The sequence below is a fragment of the Cuculus canorus genome, chromosome 6, assembly GCF_017976375.1.
Source record: "Cuculus canorus isolate bCucCan1 chromosome 6, bCucCan1.pri, whole genome shotgun sequence".
Classification (NCBI taxonomy): domain Eukaryota; kingdom Metazoa; phylum Chordata; class Aves; order Cuculiformes; family Cuculidae; genus Cuculus; species Cuculus canorus.
In genome coordinates this window covers 28557334-28577893 of record NC_071406.1, presented here as the reverse complement: position 1 = coordinate 28577893, position 20560 = coordinate 28557334, and the positions used below count along the sequence as shown (strand labels likewise).

Here is a 20560-nt window from a genome sequence, read left to right as displayed (position 1 = left end):
GTTCTAGGACGAATGAAAGAAGCAGAAGACAAGGAGCTGGAAATACTGCCGACAAATATGAGAGACATTGAGCTAAGAGTGCAGTCCCTTTGGTGACAGAAGGATTGGTGCTGGCTCCTACTGTACTCCCAGAAAAGTGAGTAAGTGAGACACTAGACAACGAACACAAAAATGCGCATGCATAACATTATAAAATACACATTTTTATCATAACCTTAGTGACATGATGGAAAAGAATACCTGAAGTGCATCGCATGAAACAGTTACATAAACAAAATACTAACAGAAGACAGAATAACTGAAATATTGCTAATAATTAAAGTTTCTAATTTACAGCTGAACGCAGTAATTGAGAAGGAAGCTTCTTCACACCATTAGGTTTTTGTAATTTTTAAAGAGACACAAAAAAAGCTTTGTTCACACATTACTGTGTCTTGAAAAAACAAGGAGAGGTTTTACTATCTGTCTCTAAGTTGCCTGCATGTGAAATGCCCCTAAGGCAAATAAGAACTTGATAGGTTGCCTCCAGTTCTGGGAGTGGCAAACAAGGCAGTAAAACTGTCATCTACAGCTGAGACACTCTAGAGAAAAAACAAGAATCAAACAGAATCTCAAATAATCCAGTTACTACCCTACTGTTTTTTAAATTAAAAATGTAATCTCCTCTGGGACTATAATTATTAAAGTTAAATTCAACCCTACAGAAACATACACCACAAAGACTACCCAACAATTATAAGCCTTAAACTGATGGATAAAATTGGCTGTAATATGCTGGCTGTAATGCTGCACTTCCCATAAGAGAGTGACTGCTCACAAGAGTCACTTTAATGTCTCAAATCATCAAATGGTTTGGGTTGGAAGGCACTTTAAAGATCATCTGGATCCATTCCCCCCTTCCATGGGCAAGGACACCTCCTACTAGATCAGGTTGCTCAAATTCCCATCCAACCTGGCCTTGAACACCTCCAGGAATGGGGTATCCATGACTTCTCTGGGCAATGAACATACTTAAGTTACGTTATGGTCAAATGTTTGGGCGTGGGGTGAGTGTTCAGTAAGTTACGTTATGGTCAAATGTTTGGGCGTGGGGTGAGTGTTCAGTACATTCCCAAGATGCCAGATTGGTTTTATATGACCTTCTTAATTGAAAAGAAAATCCATTACATGGGCTTCTACAGGGAAAAGAAAGAAAAGCAGAAAAAAAAGGATGGTTTTGGTTTGTGTTTTTTTAACCCCTTCCCCCAAAATCCTGAATTTTAGGCGGGAATTTTCAGCAGGAAGGCAGAGAAGTTTTTGGTTTTGATTCTTACCTTCTGCTTCTGTCCAACTCAAATATCTAATTCCCCATTCTTTCTGCGTGCCTCAGTTACCACAGTCGCAGTGGGGGAAGGCTCTATTGTGGCTCCAGCCCCAGCACTGGAGGAGATGCCTTTATTTAGAAACTGGTGCTAGACCAAATGAAAACAGCCAGACCATATAGCCAGTTTCCCTCATCACTAAAAAAAACAGCAAGTAGTTATTTTAATTCATGCGTTTTAGTACTACACCAGAACATAAAGTCGCTATCTATCTTTAAATGGGATGCAAGAGTTGCCTGCAGAAACACTTGTCCTTCAATAGAGTAGCAACTTAATAGCCTTTTACATATTAGTGGAAGAGAGGTCATTAAAAAGTAACTTGTTAGCACCTCACAGATATTTGTTTATATATGCAATACATAAATGAAAAAAATAAATTGTTCAGATATACTAGGATCATTGATTACTCAAATATATTGTTACAAAAAATTAATTGACAGTGTGGCTTGTGGACAAGAAAATGAATTTACTAAAATTAATGAACACTTAAAGGCTTTTTATATCAATTAAGATTTAAGACAATGCTACATTTCACTTGGTGCGTAAGAAATCTATTGAATTTGTGCAGGCAGTAATAGCTGAATTGTAAAAACTCTAGCTTTTCAAACAGGATTAATCATTACCACACTAGTACCCCATAATCTTCCATTTTTGTATCAAGAGCATTAACTAAAAACATTATTTAATCCACTGCAGATAAGAAAATGTATTCTTTTTTTTTGTAACAAATTACTTCCATAACCTACATATCTGCGATTATTATGCATTGCCATAAATTACATCACACTGAAATATTTGACCAATTTCAGGCTGCAAGTGTAACAAGTATAAAGGTCTGAGCAGCCCACCTCCTTAAAGAGCTCAAAACTAATCTTTTACCTTGGGTAGTCTTGTCAAAAAAAGCTGCCAACAATGACCTTCAGAATAACAAAATACAAGTAATCTAGTTTAAAGGATAAGAAGTTGATTACTCAAAATACATGTAATCTGGTTTAAAGGATAAGATAAAATGAGAAGTTGATTACTCACTCAGACTGTGTACAAGTCTTGGATTTGAATTCTCTGCACACTAGATTCAAGAGGTTTGATGGGCTTATATTTCCTTCAAGCTATTTGTGCTATTGCACTATAGCAAGACAGAAAACAGAGTAAAAATTTATATTAACACGCTCCAGCAACTTCCAGACTGACACCTGTTCTTTTTACAAAATCTTGTCAGTTATTAATATAAGTGAATATCCAATTTTCTTCACCTTCTGATTATAGTACTTGCTGTGGAAAATAAAGAGCAGCTGGAACGTAGAAGGTAACTGACTACACAGATTCCAACAAAGATAAAGAAAACTTAAAACTAGAACCTGTTTGCAGGCAACAATCAGCCTCAGATTTTAGCTTTATATACTTAAAAAATCTTCCTGAAAATATATATATTCAACCTATTCAAGGGTATTCCGCATTTTGAATACGTATTCCACATGCAAATGGATTATTTTGGCCAATAGCACATGACAGCTCAGGTTTGTGGTCCTGTTGTTCTTCTGCCTTTTACTTATGACTACACATTAGTATTACCAGTATGACAAATAAAATTCGTTGTTATCCAGCATAGTAGCAAAACGCAGCATTTTGCTGAACACATAAACGTAACTTGAGATACAAGAACAGGTCTTTTTCCAATAATTGTCTGTGGGTATTTACAATTTATAAAGTTAATAAGTTTTAGGAGTTATGGTTTTAGAGCCCTATGTCAGGTCACAAAGTAGGATAAGTTTTTTAAGTCATTATTTTCTGGAGCAAAATCAGATAGAGGGTCAAAGAACACTTAGGAAGCCAGGCGAAGACACAGTGTATAAAGGAGGAAAACAGTAAGGATACAAGTAAAGGCCTGAACACTCTGCACCTTACATACAGCAAGTAGGAAAATTCTTGATCTCTTTCATTTCTCAATTGCTGATAAAGCAACAACAGTTGGAAGAAAATATGTACATTTACTTCCTTTGTGGACCATTTGTATGGAGCTGGAAAATGTGTAACCCTGCAAGGATACTGGGAATATAAGGCTATTGGGTTTGTGGCGATATCTGGTTAACAGCTATTCAGCATAAGAGACTAATGCAGGAAAAGCAAGCAACATCTAGATAGACAAATAGTCTGTTATTATCTCTGTTAGGTCACTGACGGACAGGTCACCGAAGAAATCACTCGGGTGTAGCCTTGAAGAGGTTCAATCAGAACTTTAGAATAAGACAGAAAGCGGTAAACAATGTTATCATGGGTCTTCTGAGAAAGAACAAACTTATTACAGGATGCCTGCAGAGGCTTGTGGAAATGTGCAAACATTTTTATGGGATGGTCATGGGGAAGGGCCAGAGGTAGAGAAGGTGAATCAGGACAGAATAAGTGTGTAAAAATGGAAAGGAAATGGCATAAAAAGGAGACATTAGTGTGAGCTGCAAGTCACTAGGTTTGTGTGGCTCAGTGCTGCACCTGATCACTGCAGTATGTCCTGTGTTTTTACTGAATCCTATTTGAAGATTTTCTATGTGACTGCTCTCTGTTCTGTACAGGTGTGATTTGCAAGCAGACTTCAGGGTTAGTGAACAACTATGAGGAGACCTGTATCTAGAAAGACCTAAGATTTACACCAGTGACCAAGTAAGAGACCTCAGGCCTAGACACAAAACTCTGATGAAATTAAAAGCCCGTGTTAACGTTTGAATCCATTAACACGGGCACTCTTGTAAATCACGAAAAGGCTGGTGCACATGTTTCACTAGTAAACTTCCAATTCCCATCAGCTGGAGATGAACTTTATCAGGTTGTCTGTATTTTTGTTCACCTGAGTGTTGTTTGTATTTATATGTGGTGCCAGTAAAGGGTATTTTTCGGCTCTAAGATGCTCTGTGTGACCAGTTGTATCCTATGTATAGTAGCATTTTATGAACGTATGCTCAGTCTTTCTGCTGCCACTAGATATAGTTTCCCTTCAGAAATATCATTATTATCCCACTGGAATTACTTTGTGTGGGTCCAGTTCCAACTCTACACCACAGTCTTGCACTACACTATAGTTCTTCTAGACACTAGAGAAGACCCAGTTATTCTGAAGTCTTTTTTCCTCCTTCCTTTCTGTCTGCCACTCCCTTCATACTAACTCACCTCCTGCCAGCCAGCTGCAAGAGTAACCTAACTCCAAATTCATGCATGGATGAAGGAAAATGTTTCCAGCTCACCTTTACAGCAAAGCATCTGATAACTAGTAGCTAAGCACCAAGATGCGCGAATATAACATTCCAGTAAGTTCTAAAGCATCACAGCTTGCTGCTTTGAAAAGCCATTAGATTAAATAAGCTTGTATTTTTCTCCCTAACAAAACTTTCATCACATGACAGTTCAGACCAAAATAAGACCTCATACAGACCTCAAGACCAGAGGAACGCTTTTTTTTTTAAACAGTATTATTTCTGTGAATTTATTTCTCCTTTAAATGTGTTGAAAGGCTCAAGGGCCAGTAGGAAGGGCAAATGCACTATTAAGCAATATTTCACATAATTTTACCTGTCCAATATTATGTATGCTTGTATACTTCTACCGTAAACTTTCTCAGTGTAAACTTTCAATGGCAAAAAACAGTCATTAAAATTTTTAGAAAAAAACAGTTTCATACCTCAGCTGGGGCTATAAATAGACGGAATACAAACAACTAAACCGCCACTGACGTGTACTACAAGTAAGATCTTCTAGATCTGACATCTGAAATTGTTTGTCTTGCTGGGAAAACATGCTAGCTGCACCTTTCAGTATAGCCAAACTGTTAGGATTTCCACCTCATTAGGATCTTCATGATTACAGTGACAATACTATGTTTTCTATATCATTAAAAGGTTAGCCATTCATACAATTATTTACAATATTACTACACAACAACTTAAGCAACTAAAATAAAGCATATGGCAGTTCATCAATGATGAAGTAAAAAAATGCAAAAAGAAAATCCAGACCTTTCAAGCACTACTGGTACAGGAATCTCTCTGTCATTTAGAAAGATAAAATTTTAAATGTGTGTATGCTATGGGTATCAGCAAGAATAATCGCTACCTCACTTAAAACCGCTTAAAATTATTTTGTATCAATCAGCTTGGACAACAGCGTATTCTTCTGCCGATCTTGGGATTTCATGTGCCCTGATCTTATACCATAAGTTAAAGACAACTAAAGCAGGAAAGAAACTTCAAATTATGCACTTACTTATTCAGTGTGAGGTCAAGGATGAATTTGGAGCCAAAGGCCTCAATCTGGAAACTTGCCTGAGCCAGATGTACAGCCTGTAAACATGAACACAGAGGAGCATTATACAGTTTTGCAGACCATTTGAAGTTGTCAAAAGAATCACTGAATTTTATATGCAACAAAGACATGACAAATAACTGTGAAAAACAAAGTTATGGAAGATGTCTTTATTTTCATTAATCTCATAGTCATATGAAAAGCTTCGCCCTTGCACCAAATTTGGATTCAAAAGAATTTGCCTTTTTAAAGGTTAAATGAAGAGAGAGAAGCAAATGATTCTTAAAAAGCATGCTTTCAAATACACACTCATTCCTCAAAAAAGAAGAAAAAAAACAGGTAAGATTCATACACATTTCTATATTTTTTATAAGCAGATGACCACGTAGCAAAAGCTTAAGTAATGTAGTATGCTGTTCTTTTAATTAAGTTACCACATTCATTGACTTTAAAAGGCCTGAAATAAATACAGCATTTGTGATATATGCCTTCAAGTAAGAAAATCATGGAAAGGCTTCTATTACATGCTGTGAAAGCCTCCTTAAAAGTAATCCCTTCATTTAATTAAAGGTTTTTAATTGGCATTGTAACCAAACAATGTACAGACAATTGGTGCTGCTCAACATACAATAAACAAAACCCAGCACCAGCTTGTCTCCCCTAAGGAGTTAACTTTAACTCTCAGGATATTAAATTTTGAGATATATATTTTATTCTCTATTCTTTTCAATACTGTTCTAGCTAAAGCCAAAGACATTGTAAAACATGTTCATCTGTTTTCCAGAAAAATAAGAAGATAAGAGATGATCCAAGAATTTCTTTTTGCGAAGACACTGTTCCAGCAGGGTGGAAAAGATTAGATCTGAATTTCATAGAACATCTTCCCTGATAACGTTCTAGTGAAAACATGCTTACTTACACAATAATTTGATACAGCATTAATAATTACATAAAGCTGGAATACTATGACTAAGCCCTTTAATCAAAAGATAAAAAACCACTATCTTGTATCAAACACCACAATGAAGCTTTCATCATGTCATAAAAAAAAATCGTTAAGCTTGCTTACGGAAAACTTAAATAGTATGAAGGCTAGTTTTTATGGCCTATAAGGCCTAAAACTTTCTTCTCCTTTGGAAATTTTCCCGCAAAGGATAAACCCTTTAGGTTCCTCTTCCATTGCTGTACTATAGAGAGTACCACTGATTTTCATCTTATTTCTCAGCAAAGGTATCAATCATCTTCATATATAATAAATTTAGTTTTCAATAACGATTTCTAAAACTTGCTATAGTGACTAAAAACAGCTGTGCTGCTTCCTGTGTTAGTTTACCATTCTTTGCCCCCAGAATTATCATTTTCCTTTCAACAGTGCCACAACTTCATTGTTGAGCTTCTTTAAAAAAAGCGTGCAGTTGCAAACCATTTTAAAGATCTTTAATATCATTCAACATTCTTTTACCTATAGCCTTTTTTGTTTATTAAAAAAATACAATTACTTCAGCAAGAATTTTAAAAATAGTATTCCTAGGAGATACCTAAAATAATATGGAAGCAAACTAGTATCAAACTTTCTCTCTGTTATACTTTTTTGGTAAATGAATATTAACAGTTGTCTCGACAGCTCACTGAGATAATACTAGCCTGGCAAACTGAGTTTACAGCTTCTCTGAATCACCACAGTGAAACAGTTTAAGTATAAAGACAAACAAGTGATTTGAGGGAGAGAAACTGCAAGGACAAAACCTAGCATATATATACACAAAAAGCAACGAATCTCAATTTAAACGCACATCTAGTATGAAAGGCTTTTCAGCCCCTGCTCCACTTTTTCACAGTGAAACCAAGGAACAGGGGTCACAACGACCTTTTCAAGCATCTGTTAGCGATAAAAACATCATAATGTGATCAACATGCATATGTATTAATTTAAATCAAGGGGAAAAAAGGAAAAAAAAAAACAACCGCACAAAAATTTGTTGCAATTAGTTTTATCCCATGAAGAGTCTCCTTCACATGTACAATTTACCTAAAATTACATGCCTTCATGCATATGCCACAAACAAGACTTCAATATAAACTATCTGGAAAGTTTAAAAGATCACATACTATTCCATTAAGATCATTCTGAAACACCAGAAATGAGAACTGCAGAATATCTTAGAGTTTATATATCAGTTTTTATATATTAGAGTTTTTATCTCAGTTTATATAGATATATTTTTTTTCCAGCTTGATAGTTTTTCAAAATATCTCTTGCTCAAAGATAAACATGGTCATTTTGAGTATATTGCATATTTACACATAAACCATGAAGACTGACTCTTTCTTTTAAGTTAATTATCTACAGACCTATATTCCTACAATACAGTGACATCGAAAAAAGTGACTACCCAGTCAGGACTGACTCAGCGTAGTAGACCATGAACCATGATTACAAGTTATTTTAGAAGCAATACAAACTACCAATGATCCCAAATGCTACACTTAGCCAAGTCGAGTAAAAACTTAACATCAAAAGTGATTATATACTTTTTCCACAGTTAGTTTAGAAATAAAAATTTCAGTTTTATACAAATGCATCATTTCTTTTACTTCTTGTAACAGACTACGCATCACATAAAATGTGTGTTCTTTCAAACACCTTTTAGAACAAGCATCAATGCTAAATAGTCACTAGCAAGAGAGAAATATGCAAGTATTTTGTTTCCCAATTTTATTTTTTCTTCTCATTTTGTCACTATTGTTGCTCTGACTGCCAATATCAAACAAACTAAATAAGCTACACTCTTGAATATACTTCATTCCAAGAAAATACAAGCTATTTAACTGATTAAGAAAATGCTTAAGTGCGAAGGATGACATACCTCAAATAACAAAACATACTTCAAAAGCAACCATGATCTACTGGCCAATGCCTTCAGTTTTCGAAACATGCCATCTCCTAAAACTTCAGCACAAGGCATCACAGATACCCAAAAACTTACATGTACTTTGAAAACAAAACAAACCAAAAACCAAAACCAAAACTGGCTAGTCTCAAGATCAGGAACTTCCAAAAGAGCTATTAAATCCAAAAGACAAGTTCTGGTTTCCAGAAGACCCCAAGCCACAAATCTCTGGAGTATAGGAGACCAGCCTAGGAAGTAGCATCCCCATGACTGTTAGGCCCCCACATCCCTCCTCAGGTCTCTGCTACTGATTGCTCTCAGGGACAGCCAGGCAGATGTCTAGTTTGATCTACTATAGCTTTTCTTTTGTCCAGTCAGTCCCATTCAATGATACACGTATATCACCATTTAAGTTTCTAAGCCATGAACCATGTATTCTTTACCTTCCTCCAGGTAAAAATTATTTAAAGTAACTTGCATTCTCAGTGTACAATATCATAAGATAAAGTTAATCTTGTATGATTAGATATAATATCATTGCTATTTCAAAAAACAATTACATCTGCATATAGAAACACTGCTTGCTATCTGTTACTGTGCCTCTCCCCAAAGATGCAGCCTGTACACATACGCAATCACTGCACAGCAGCTGACACTACTTTGCTGCCTTGCAGTAGGGGATGTTCTCCAAACAACTCAGCTCAAACTATTGTTTACAAAAAGAACACCGGATTTTCAATCCTGGTAGTTTAGCAAAAAACAGTGTCTTGAATCCAAGTGAATGTGAAACACCACTGCTGCAGCAAAATGCAGATATTGTTAAGCCAGTTTAATAACAGATAATCACCTATGAAAGCCATAAAGCAGAAATCAAGTGAAGGTAATGACACTGAAGTATGTAATCATGGAAATTATACTTTTCCTGTAACAAATTAGCACACAAAGCTCCTAGCGAGTTGTTACCAGGTGTTTTAGCCATTACAACTGCCATGTACCACCCTGATGGAAGTGTTTCAAAAACATATCTATGGAAATTGGTTATACAGCTTATCTTTTCACAGTATTCTCTTATCAGCTGCTGTGTAATACAATACCCGAAGTATAATCTGAAATATAGTGTTTGTATGATAGGCACAGAAATATAAACTTAAGCAAGAATATAATACAGATTAGCATATATTTTGAAGAATGTATCTGGGCTAGATACCTTAGTCCACTCTTACCATGTCTTTTCACATGAAAAATATTAAACATTACCTTCTTGTACTACTTGCATACATGCATATGTTCACATATGCACAAGTATTCCTTACTTACATAAAAAGGAGACCAGGTTTTCTTGTAAATGGTTGTCATTTGAAAAGCTCTGCAAAGTTTTCCTGCTCTGACAGCAATCAGCTACTGCAACAGCAAAGCTGCAAAATTACATAAACTTTTTCTGCAGCGAAGGCATACTGATCATATAAAGGAGTGGCACGAAGGATGTTCTCTTGCCCCTAAACCAAATTTTTAGAGAGAGAAAAAAGAAAAAAGTCTTTTTTTCACTGTTCTGGAAGCTCAGATTACTGGCATAATCACTGTAGTAAGAGATGCTTCATGCTGGGGACATTTTAAGAGTGCTACATCTGCTTGTGCAAAGTAGTAGCTCTCAGGCTTTTTTCTAAGCTAAAACTCCACATACACAAAGAATTCCAGTTTCTTTCAAATCAGTCGTTAGCTTACTGTAAGTTTCAAGATAAAAATGGACTAGAAGGCTGCAACTGGAATCTCAGTTCTACTAATCCATGTCACAACTTGAATACAGGCATTGTCTTCACCATTGCACTTGGGCATATTTTATCCATAGTTCACTTTTTCCACTCTTAGGAATTTCATAACCATCATGACCAAATGTAAAGTACTACATTGGTTTTACTTCTTTCACAGTAAAATTATGCCAAATGCAACAATATGCTATCTCTTCAAAACTACTGTTATGTCACAAGTCTTTAAACAAAATAACAGCATTATTTAACTGACTGATAGGACCTATAGGCCTTTTGTTATAGTCTTATAGATAAGACGTCCAAGTGACAAGCTCATTGCTTTTAGAAATCTATTTTTGTATGTAGTTCTGCTGACTAAATACTGGCCAAAGCTGCTTCTCTCATTTCAGTAGCTGAGCAAGGGGTTTCTCACTCCCATTTTGGAATTAGAAACCTAAGTCAGATTTAGATGGGTTTTACACCATTAAAACATGTTTTGATGTAGACCTTCATTCTGATAATAGTACAAGTTTTGCCAGAAATCAATGTGAATTACTGTATATTAGTTCCTTACTCTTCTTATAGCTTGTTTGCCTATCCTCAGAGTCCATACAGAAGCCACCCTTCTTTAGTGTTGGAAAACATCTGCTATGGGGCACATACAGAGAGATAACCTTCTACTATTCACTGGAAATAAAGCATTTCAAACTGACACTGCATATGTAACTGTCACAGCAGCACACAAAATCTCATGCATAAAACATAGAGGATTTCAGAGAAGTTCCTGTTGATTTCTTTCTGGTCTTTAATGACAGAGAGGTTAATTTGATGTACTTTGACCTCAAGCCTTGAAGGCTATTCTTGGAAAGTATTGTTCGCACATGAACAAAAGCTCAGGTCTTCCTCTGAAAACAACTAAATGTTGCTCTTTTAATCCTAGGGGCCAGAGCCCACCATTCAATCCCAACACGTCAATACTTGCCTACATGTCTGTAGCATCATTGGCCTCTAAAATCATACCCTCTTGGGGTGTTTTTTTTTTAAGACTCTATAAAGTAGTGCATGAACACCTTAGACCACTTTCCTGCAGTACTCAGCTTCCCATAAACATTAGAAAATCCATAAACTTCATTTTTTAATTACAGAATAAGGCCTAACAAGTGCAAGCGACTACCTAACACTCAGGAACTGAAACCACTTATAGGTTTCCACTTAAAGACCATGACAGGACCCAGAAATATTCTAAACAGAAAACATTTTAGAAATATCATGACCCACATTTCAGCTGGGAAACCAAGCTGTAGACTTACTTGAGGGGAAAGTGGCATAAGAAAGAGGGCTTCCTACTCCCACAAACTGAACAAGATGTGTTTATGTTGCTACAAATATATTGATAAATACATTAACAACAAAAGGAGGGCCAAGGAGAATTTCCTTCCTTTACTGGAAGCAGGGGGAACAATAGCAACAAAGAATGAGGATAAGGCTGAGGTACTTAATGCCTTCTTCGCCTCAGTCTTTAATAGGAAGGTAACTTATTCTCTGGATACTCAGACTCCTGAGCCAGAAGACGGGGAGAGGGAGCAGAACAAAGCTTCCATGATCCAAGAAGAAATATTTAGAGACCTGCTTGACCAATTGAACATTCTGGTCTATGGGGCCAGATGTGATCCACTAAAGGGAATTAAGAGCTGGCAGAGGTGCTCACCAAACCACTTTCCATCATCTACCAGCAGTCCTGGCTGTCTGGGAAAGTTCCACTTGGCTGGAGGTTGGCAATGTTATACCCATTTACAGGGGTCAGAGTAAGGACCTGGGGAACTCCAGGCCCGTCAGTCTGACCTCAGTGCCAGGGAAGGTCATGGAGCAGGTCATCTTGAGTGCTATTGCACAGCATATGCAAGACAACCACACAATTAGGCCTAGACAACATGGGTTTACGAAAGGCAGGTTCTGTCAAACTAACCTGATCTCCTTCTATGACAAGGTTACCCTCTTAACGGACAAGGGTAAGGCTGTGGATGTAGCCTACCCAGACTTTAGTAAAGCCTGTGACACAGTTTCTCACAGTACTCTGCTCAAGAAACTGGCTGTCATCGGCCTGGACAGGTGCACCTTCTGCTGGGTAAAAGCTGGCTGGATGGCTGGGCCTAAGGAGTGGTGGTAAATGGAGGTAAATCCAGCTGGAGACCCATCACAAGTGTTGATCTGCTTGACGGTAGGGAAGCTCATCAAAGGGATCTGAATAGGCTGGATCAATGGGCTGTGACCAATGGGATGAGGTTCAACAAGGCCAAGCACAGAGTCCTGCTTTTGGGACACAACCCCGAGCAGCACTATAGGCTTTGGAAGGAGTGGCTGGAAAGGTGCCTGGCAGAGAAGGACCTGGGGTTATTGGTCGATAGCCAGCTGAATGTCAGTCAGCAGTGGCCCAGGGGGCCAAGAAGGCCAATAGCACCTCTTACAAGAAGCAGCTGAGGGAACTGGAGTTGTTTAGGCTAGAGAAAAGAAGGCTGAGGGGAGACCTTACCACTGCCTACAGCTATGTGTAAGGAGGTTGAAGAGAGGTCTCTTCTCCCAAGTAAGAAGTACAAGATAGGAGGGAATGGCCTCAAGTTGCACCAGGGGAGATTCACATTAGACATCAGGAGAAATTTCTTCACTAAAAGCGTTATCGGGCACTGGCAGAAGCTGCCCAGGGAGGTGGTTGAGTCACCATCTCTGGATCCATTTAAAAGATGAGCTGACGAGGTGCTCAGGGATCTGGTTTAGCAGTGGACAGGTATGGACTTGATGATCTCACAGGTCCTTTCCAACCAAATGATTCTATGATTCCAAGATAGGAAGACCAATTTCAGTCCTCCTGTTAGTCAGTAGCTACTCAAGACACAGAGTCCAGATAAGCCTTTTGCATTAATATAAATTCAATATAGAATAGAAAAAAAGACGAAGTACACAAAATCATCCATTTCCAAATAGTATAAATTGAAGGTGCATCACAGCAAATTCTGAAAAAAATGTAAAGCCAGCAGAAATACTACGAAGATTCCCCAAGAGTCAAACTCATACACATAAGCCACATGAATTTCATTCCTTATTTTTATCAGTTTACATTACATGGGGATTAAAAGCAAAGACATGGCCTAAGACAGGGAAGGGAAGACAATAATCAAAGCATAGGATTATCCTCTTGATTTTAGTAAGAATTCATGTGATGCCATCTCTCTACAGATTATTAACCATGATCTTTCATATTTCACAAAACAGGCCTGCTTTTTCTTCAATACCACCTCCTTTGCAATGGTCGTGATACAGTTGTTTTCCTTCCATCTTAAGGACGCTTTCCCTCTCAACTATCATATGCTACATACCCAAGTTACATAAAGGTCTTAAACAGCACTGCATCTCAGCCTTTAAAGCAGGGCAACATAGCTGAAAACACAGCATTTAGCCTGGCAGGAATATTTTCTTTATTTAAATGACAAACAGCTGAGCTGAACAGAAGCACCTGGAGTTTTCATCCCAAGAAAAACAGCCCAAAATTAATACATTATTTCCTGGGGTATGGAATTGTCTTCATAGTCAAAACTATCACCACACATTTTTTCCAGTTATTAGGGTCTGCAAAACAATTTTCTGAATACCTTCTTCCTCCCCAAAATTACTCTAACAGCTTAGAATTATGCATGAAGACACTGCTTCTTTATAACTTGTGAGAACTTACAATTCAGTGATCTAAAACCAGTTGGGAACTGTCCAGCAGATACAGTCTTCCTTCCTATGCACATAGGTCAAGGTATTTTCCACTCAAAATTGGGTAAGGTTGCCCCGAGCTGTGTTTCTCTGACAATCCTCTCATCCTGAGATTGCAGTTTGTATTGAGATTTTTTCCTTCTGCTGCCCACCATAAGGACTTGCTCCTAGCTTTTTGTGACAAGTTGTGTACCCTGCAGTCTTCCAGCTTGGTCTTAACAATCTTGTATATGCTGTTTGTGAAAATAAATCAAAGCTATCATCTGGTTCAATAAAGAGATTACCAGTTCGTTCAAACTGTACTTCCATCACCTTGGTTTGGCTATGAGGAAACAGGTATACAGACTTCAGAGTCTTCAAGTGCCTCGGAGATAGACCACTTCACATAGTCAAAACCACGTGAACATTCCTTCTTCTCAAACAGTGAGAAAAGGCTTCTTAAAAGAATAAGAAGGAATGAAAAAGGTTCTACCAGCAGTTTAGAACACATATGCCCTCTCATTATGATGGCATTTCACCAAATTCAAAAGAAGATAAAGAGGATCACTGCTAAGAAACCAACTTCTTATTTAAATTTTTGATTCTCTGGTATGCTGTTTTCTCCTTTGGCCCTTCTTTCTACATACATTTCAGGAAGACCCTTACTTTCAGAAGAGACTTTACAAAATAAAATATTTTAAATCATTTTACATAATTATACTCTTCGATCTTTACCTTTTTCTTCCCACGTGCACACAATTTCCTCTACTCTTCCTCTCTCCTTACAGTGACTCAGCATTTCTGAGGTATTCAGGCCTTAATCCCACAAACTATCCATACAGCTTATATTCTTCTGGCCACTAAAATGAAGTTCCACAGAAGGGGTCTACTGAATAGTATCTATAGTTAAGGAGCATATCAACACCATATGCCTATACATGGTATATTAAGGCTGACAAAAAGATCATCATATTTCTCTTTACTTTTTCCACAAGCTAAAAATCAATCATAAACACAGACTTCTTTCTTTACCTAAGTGTGAAGGTATTTTGGTTATTTCTTTTTATTACCAATGTGGGAGACAGCAAAATCTCAGAAGTAGGATTTATTACAATATAGCCTTTATTTTAATTCTAGGAAATAATAAGAGCAAGTACTAAAAAAATCCCTCCACCCAAAGAAGAGAAAAATCATCCCCCTCACGCATCTTTCACAATCCGGTTGAGATCTGTTTTCTTTATAGGTTGTTTTGCTTTTACATCCTAGGCAAACTCACCTCCCAATTACTGCTCTACAGAAATGACTATAGTGAATGCTAAACAGAGCAAAACAACTGAAATATGTTATTATATTGCTGATAAAATAGGTGTAAGGGCACAAAAATCACTACATGCAAGAAAAGACAAGATGCAAGCTGGTGGGAGGTAAGCCCTCTAAGGTGCTCTGGAAGCAAGACATGCAAAAATGAACCCAGACAAGGAACATAATCAAGCCTTTTCTTCAATTAAATGCACCAAAGCAATACCATTTTCATGCCAAAAGAATGAACCTTTCTGTGGGAAAAACTGCAGCGTTAGCCCTCCCTATGCTTAAAAGGGACACAGCAAGTAGAAAGGAGATCCATTTTACACAATGCTCAGCAGCAAGCATAGCCAAGGAAATCAATATCAATCCTGTCAGCACAGATTCGTGCAGAGCTTTACCCCAACAGGTAGGTAGAGATAAGGTAGGGCACAGGAAGGATAGGCAACAGCAGCAATGTTCTTGTGGGAATGCTGGGTAAGTGAAGAGATTGATGGACATTCTCCTCTGTGGATTCCCAAGAAAAAACACACGTAGAAACATAGAGGAATCGCTATTCCCAAATGCAGGTCTGCAAGCACTTGCAAATCCTCTTCTTCCCATAACCCTTTCCAAAGAGGGGAACAGAAAGTCCCCAGTGTCTGAGTTTATTTAAAAGAGTGAACTCACTCAAGACGGATATTAGATCTGAATGTACTACTCTCTGAAGTAGCTTGAGTTTCCAATAATCAAACATTTTTTCTGTGCCGTTCAAAGCATACTGGTGCATTGAGACACATCCAAAGTCACACACTGGTATCCAGGTTCACTAAGACAGGATGCAACTCTTCGTACCACTGAAACTATACAACTATCTCATCTTTTTTCAAAGATCATACAGTACTTCCATGTTAATTCCACAACTGAAAAAGCACATAATCAACAAAAGCACATATAATGCACAATAAATTCACTTTCTAAAATTTCAAAAGAAACACAATTCAATAGGTAGGAACTCCATTATAGCTAAATTCTTCACTATTATACACACTGATCTGCTTTGCCATCTCCCTTTTCTACCACGACAATATATTCCTATACAAATCATCTTTACCTTCACTTTACCCTTTTAACTTGTGGCAAGAAATTAATTTTTTAAATAAAAATACATAAAACCAGCATGGAATAAAATTAAGGAGTGCCTCCTAAGTGATATAGTTTAGAATAGGTTTACTCCTTCACCAAGTTCTTTGACACAAATGAAGTTTGTTCAATCCCATGCAATTTCAGGAAAAAAAATCCCTACCTGCATCCATACAAAACCAAATACTAGCTCTTGTCATTAAAAATTAATAATGCAGGTATTGTTTGACAAAAACTGGTAACACTTCACTGTGGTCTTCACTGGTCATACATTGGCAGGAAAACAATACTGCATTTACTAGGTAGTGCATGATACATTCAAAGCCAAGGATCTCATGCTCTAAGTTCAGGATTCTAAAGCATCTCCCTATGCAGACATTGCTGCAGTCCAGAGCTATTTTACTCATAGCATTTTGTGATGATCAAAATAAGTCAAGACACTGGAATCTATGCTGATCAGACAAGTCAACTTTGCATAATTCCCATTTGCTTTATGTACAGCTCAGCTTCTGAACCATCCTGAAATTCAAAATAATTATTTTCTAATTAACACAAGGAAATTACATTCTTGTTTAATTACATGTTCCACATCACATTAATGTTCTGAACATTCTGCAGATGAGCCTTTTTTACCCTACCTTGTCATGTTTCTCCTGGTGCCTTGCCCTAGTATCCAGGATATGGTAAGGGGTCTCAGAATCTCTGTTGATGTAATAGATTAGTCTTGAAGGCAGCGTGATTTCTTTCTGGATTGCACTGCTGTAGCTCTCATTTTTACTATTACTGCTTTTATTCTGTTGAAATGCATTCTCTTCATCTGCTAGTACTCCCTCTATACTGCCTGCCGTTTCATTCCAATGCTGGTCTGAGGAAGAAAGATATGCCGGCCATAAATTAGATGGTAGAATGCGTTTGTTTCCATTAAAAAAAGCTACATATTTACCTTGCAATATTCCAATATCTTATTTATCACTCAAGCAAACAAAAAGATAGCTTACTCATTGAGCTAGATCAGATTCATTTTTTACACATAAAGCGGTATCAGAAATAACATTACTTATTTAAGTGCACATACATTTTCATATGCAGTCATGGGTTATAAATATTTTAATGCCTCTGAACCTGTAAGAGGAAAAGAATTTAATAGATATGTAGTTACCCTCTTCATCTTCTTTAATAGCTGTCTTCTCCTCTCTCTCATACACACACACACCAACATACATCTACAAAAGACTAAGAATACTCCCCACGTTCCTAAGACTCTGATTTCAGAGTCCCTGTGCACTGAATGCTAATCAATTCCCTTTATATGATAAGAAGTTTTCTACCTCTCTCAACTTCAACATGAGCCCTTTTCTCCAGTGGCTGCTTTTCATATGAAATCCTGTATCCTTCCTCATTAAAATTTCAAGATGTAGTCAATGAACAGGCAATGTAACAGTAACATCCTGACAGACAAACCAACTGCATTCAGCATTCCATGTCTTCTATAAGCAATCAAACACAAATACTCAGAAAACACACAAAAACCCAACCTGCACAATCAGATTCACTTGGTTCCAAGACAGATGCCAGTGCACACACGAAATCCACCTCAGCCTCTTTCTGTCGCATACCCCACCGGCCTGTTTCTACACGCACCATCCTCTGCCCACCACTCCGCAGCACCGGCTTCAGCAGATCACAGGGGAAAATCTCACATTGCAAAGGTTTTTTGTAAGCACGCAAACCAAGGAAACACGTTCCGAGCCCCGTTCTCCCATATGCTGAGACAGACATGTACAGAAAGTTGGAAGGGGCAGGGGAAGGACTCTTCAGGGGAGATGGATGATATCAGAGTTCATCCCCTAGGGCAGGGAGAACGGGGGATCACACGTACACATATGTGCACACACACACGTACACACACACATATGCAAACACACACACAAGCATGCACACAAATACGTGCACACGCAAACACACATGCACACATACATGTGCACACATGTACACGTATGAACAGACGTGTACACACATGCAGCACATGCATGCACACACGTGTGCAAGCACACGCGGGCATGCACACATGTATGTGCGCGCACATGCATGCACACATACGTGTACACGTGCACACATACACGCATATATGCACATACGCGTGCACAGGCGTGCACACATAAGTGCAAACACACACACGCGCACACACACACGCCTGTGCGCGCACACCTGCAGACACGCACACCCCCGCACACGCCCCCGTACCCACCGCGGGCCGCCGCAGCGGCGCAGGCGGGGCCGAGCAGCACCAGCAGCAGCAGCAGCAGCGGCGGCGGCAGCGGCAGAGGCGGCGGCGGACGCGCGGGGCGGCCGCAGCGGGGCTGCCGCAGGGACAGGCTGCCGGGCGGCTTCATGGCTCATAGCGCCCCGGGGGCGGGGGGAAAGGAAAGGGGCGGCAGGCGGTTCCCCGCAGCGGCTCCCGCCCGTCTGGCCGCTCTCCGCGCCGTGACGGCAGGAGGAGGAGGAGGAGGAGGCGGTGGCTCCCTCAGCGCCGGGGCGGCGCGCGCGCACCTTCCCCGTCAACGCCGGCCCCGCCCCGCCGCCGCGCGCTCCCTGCCGCCGGGCGGGGGCGAGCACGGCGTCCCCCGCGTCCGCGTCCCCGCGCGCGGGTGTCGCACCTGGGGCAGGTAGAGGCGGGGTTTGAGAGGTCCCGGTTGGGGCGAGGAGCAGAACCCACCCCCACCTCCTTTTGCAAATGGTCAACATCGTTTTAGTCATAGAAGTATTAAGGTTGGAAAAGACCGCTGAGATCATATAGTCCGTCTGTCAGCACAAAGCCACCGTGCACACTAAACCATAGAATCATGGAATCATGTATAGAATCACAGAGCCGTAGAACCATAGATTCATGGGATCATAGAGCCATAGATAGAATCATGGAATCATAGACTCATAGAGCCATAGAATGGTTAGGGTTGGAAGGGACCTCAAAGCCCATCCAGTTCCAACCCGCTGCCATGGGCAGGGACACCTCCAGACCAGGCTACCCAAGGCCCCATCCAGCCTGGCCTGGAACACCTCCAGGGATGGGGCAGCCACAGCTTCCCTGGGCAACCTGGGCCAGTGCCTCACCACCCTTGTCATGAAGAACTTCCTCCTAATGTCTAGTCTAAATCTGCCCCTCTCCAGTTGATACCCACTGCCCCTCATCCTATCACTACAAGCCTTTGTAAACAGCTCCTCCCCAGCTTTCTTGTGGCCCGGTACTGGAAGGTTGCTTGAGGTGGCAGGGCTGCACACCCCCTGAAACCCTACAGGGAAGGTGACTCCACCACTTCCCCAGGCCGCCTGTCCAAATGCTTCAGCACTCTTTCCATAAAGAAATTTCTGCTAATATCCAATCTAAATTTCCGGTGCAACTTGAGGCCACTTCCTGTCATCCCATCACTACCTTTTCCAACACTCACCTTGCTACAACCTCCTTTCAAATAGCTGTAGGCAGTGATAAGGCCTCCCCTCAGACTCCTTTTCTCCAGGCTAAACAACCCCAGTTCCCTCAGCCACTCCTCATAAGACTTGTGCTCCAGCGCCTTCACCAGCTCCATTGCCCTTCTCTGGATGCGCTCCAGCCCCTCAATGTAGTGAGGGGCCCAAAACTGAGCACAGGATTGGAGGTGCAGCCTCGCCGGTGCAGAGCACAGGGGCACAATCACTTCCCTGGTCCCACTGGCCACGCTGTTCCTGAAGCTATTGGCCTTCTTGCCCCCCTGGGCACGCTGCTGGCTCTTGTTCAGCTGGTTTTCAGCCAGCACCTCCAGGTCCTTTTCTGCTGGGCAGCTTTCCAGCCCTCCTTCTCCAAGACAGTAGCATTGCGCAGGGTTGAAGAACCTCATGCAGCAAAACTTCAGAGAGCCTTTTAGGGACAGAAAGAGGAAGCCACAGGTGAATTCGCTGCCAGGGAAGCTCTGTACGTGTGCACACAAGGCAAATCAGTCCTTTCACAGCTTGCAGGCCTCCTGTGCTGCAGAGAGCTGCAAGGGGCCCCTCCCATGAACCCTCCTCGCCTCCTGCTCCAAGTGTTGGATTGAGCTTCTGAATCCCCTCTGCTCCCTCCCAACACCACCAACCAACAGATTTGTTC

General features: G+C 39.9%; 1 protein-coding gene across 17 annotated transcripts in view; it reads right to left on the bottom strand.

Moving 5' to 3' along the window:
• Positions 1-18975, bottom strand: part of ADAM23 (ADAM metallopeptidase domain 23) — a 74884-nt gene extending 55909 nt beyond the window's left edge. For 10 of the 17 annotated variants that reach the window (XR_008450308.1, XM_054069379.1, XM_054069376.1 and 7 more), the window contains exons 1-3: positions 18689-18973; positions 17079-17305; positions 5610-5686 (exon numbers count right to left, since the gene is read on the bottom strand). Coding sequence is in view for 15 of the 17 variants with exons in the window: in XM_054069379.1 (XP_053925354.1) it covers positions 5610-5686; positions 17079-17305; positions 18689-18833 (449 nt within the window). In the remaining 2 variants the exon portion in view is untranslated. Of the gene's footprint in view, positions 1-5609; positions 5687-17078; positions 17306-18688 lie in introns of all 17 variants that reach the window. The other 7 variants (XR_008450307.1, XM_054069375.1, XM_054069381.1 and 4 more) reach the window with 2 other exon arrangements.
• Positions 18976-20560: the final 1585 nt, after the last annotated feature.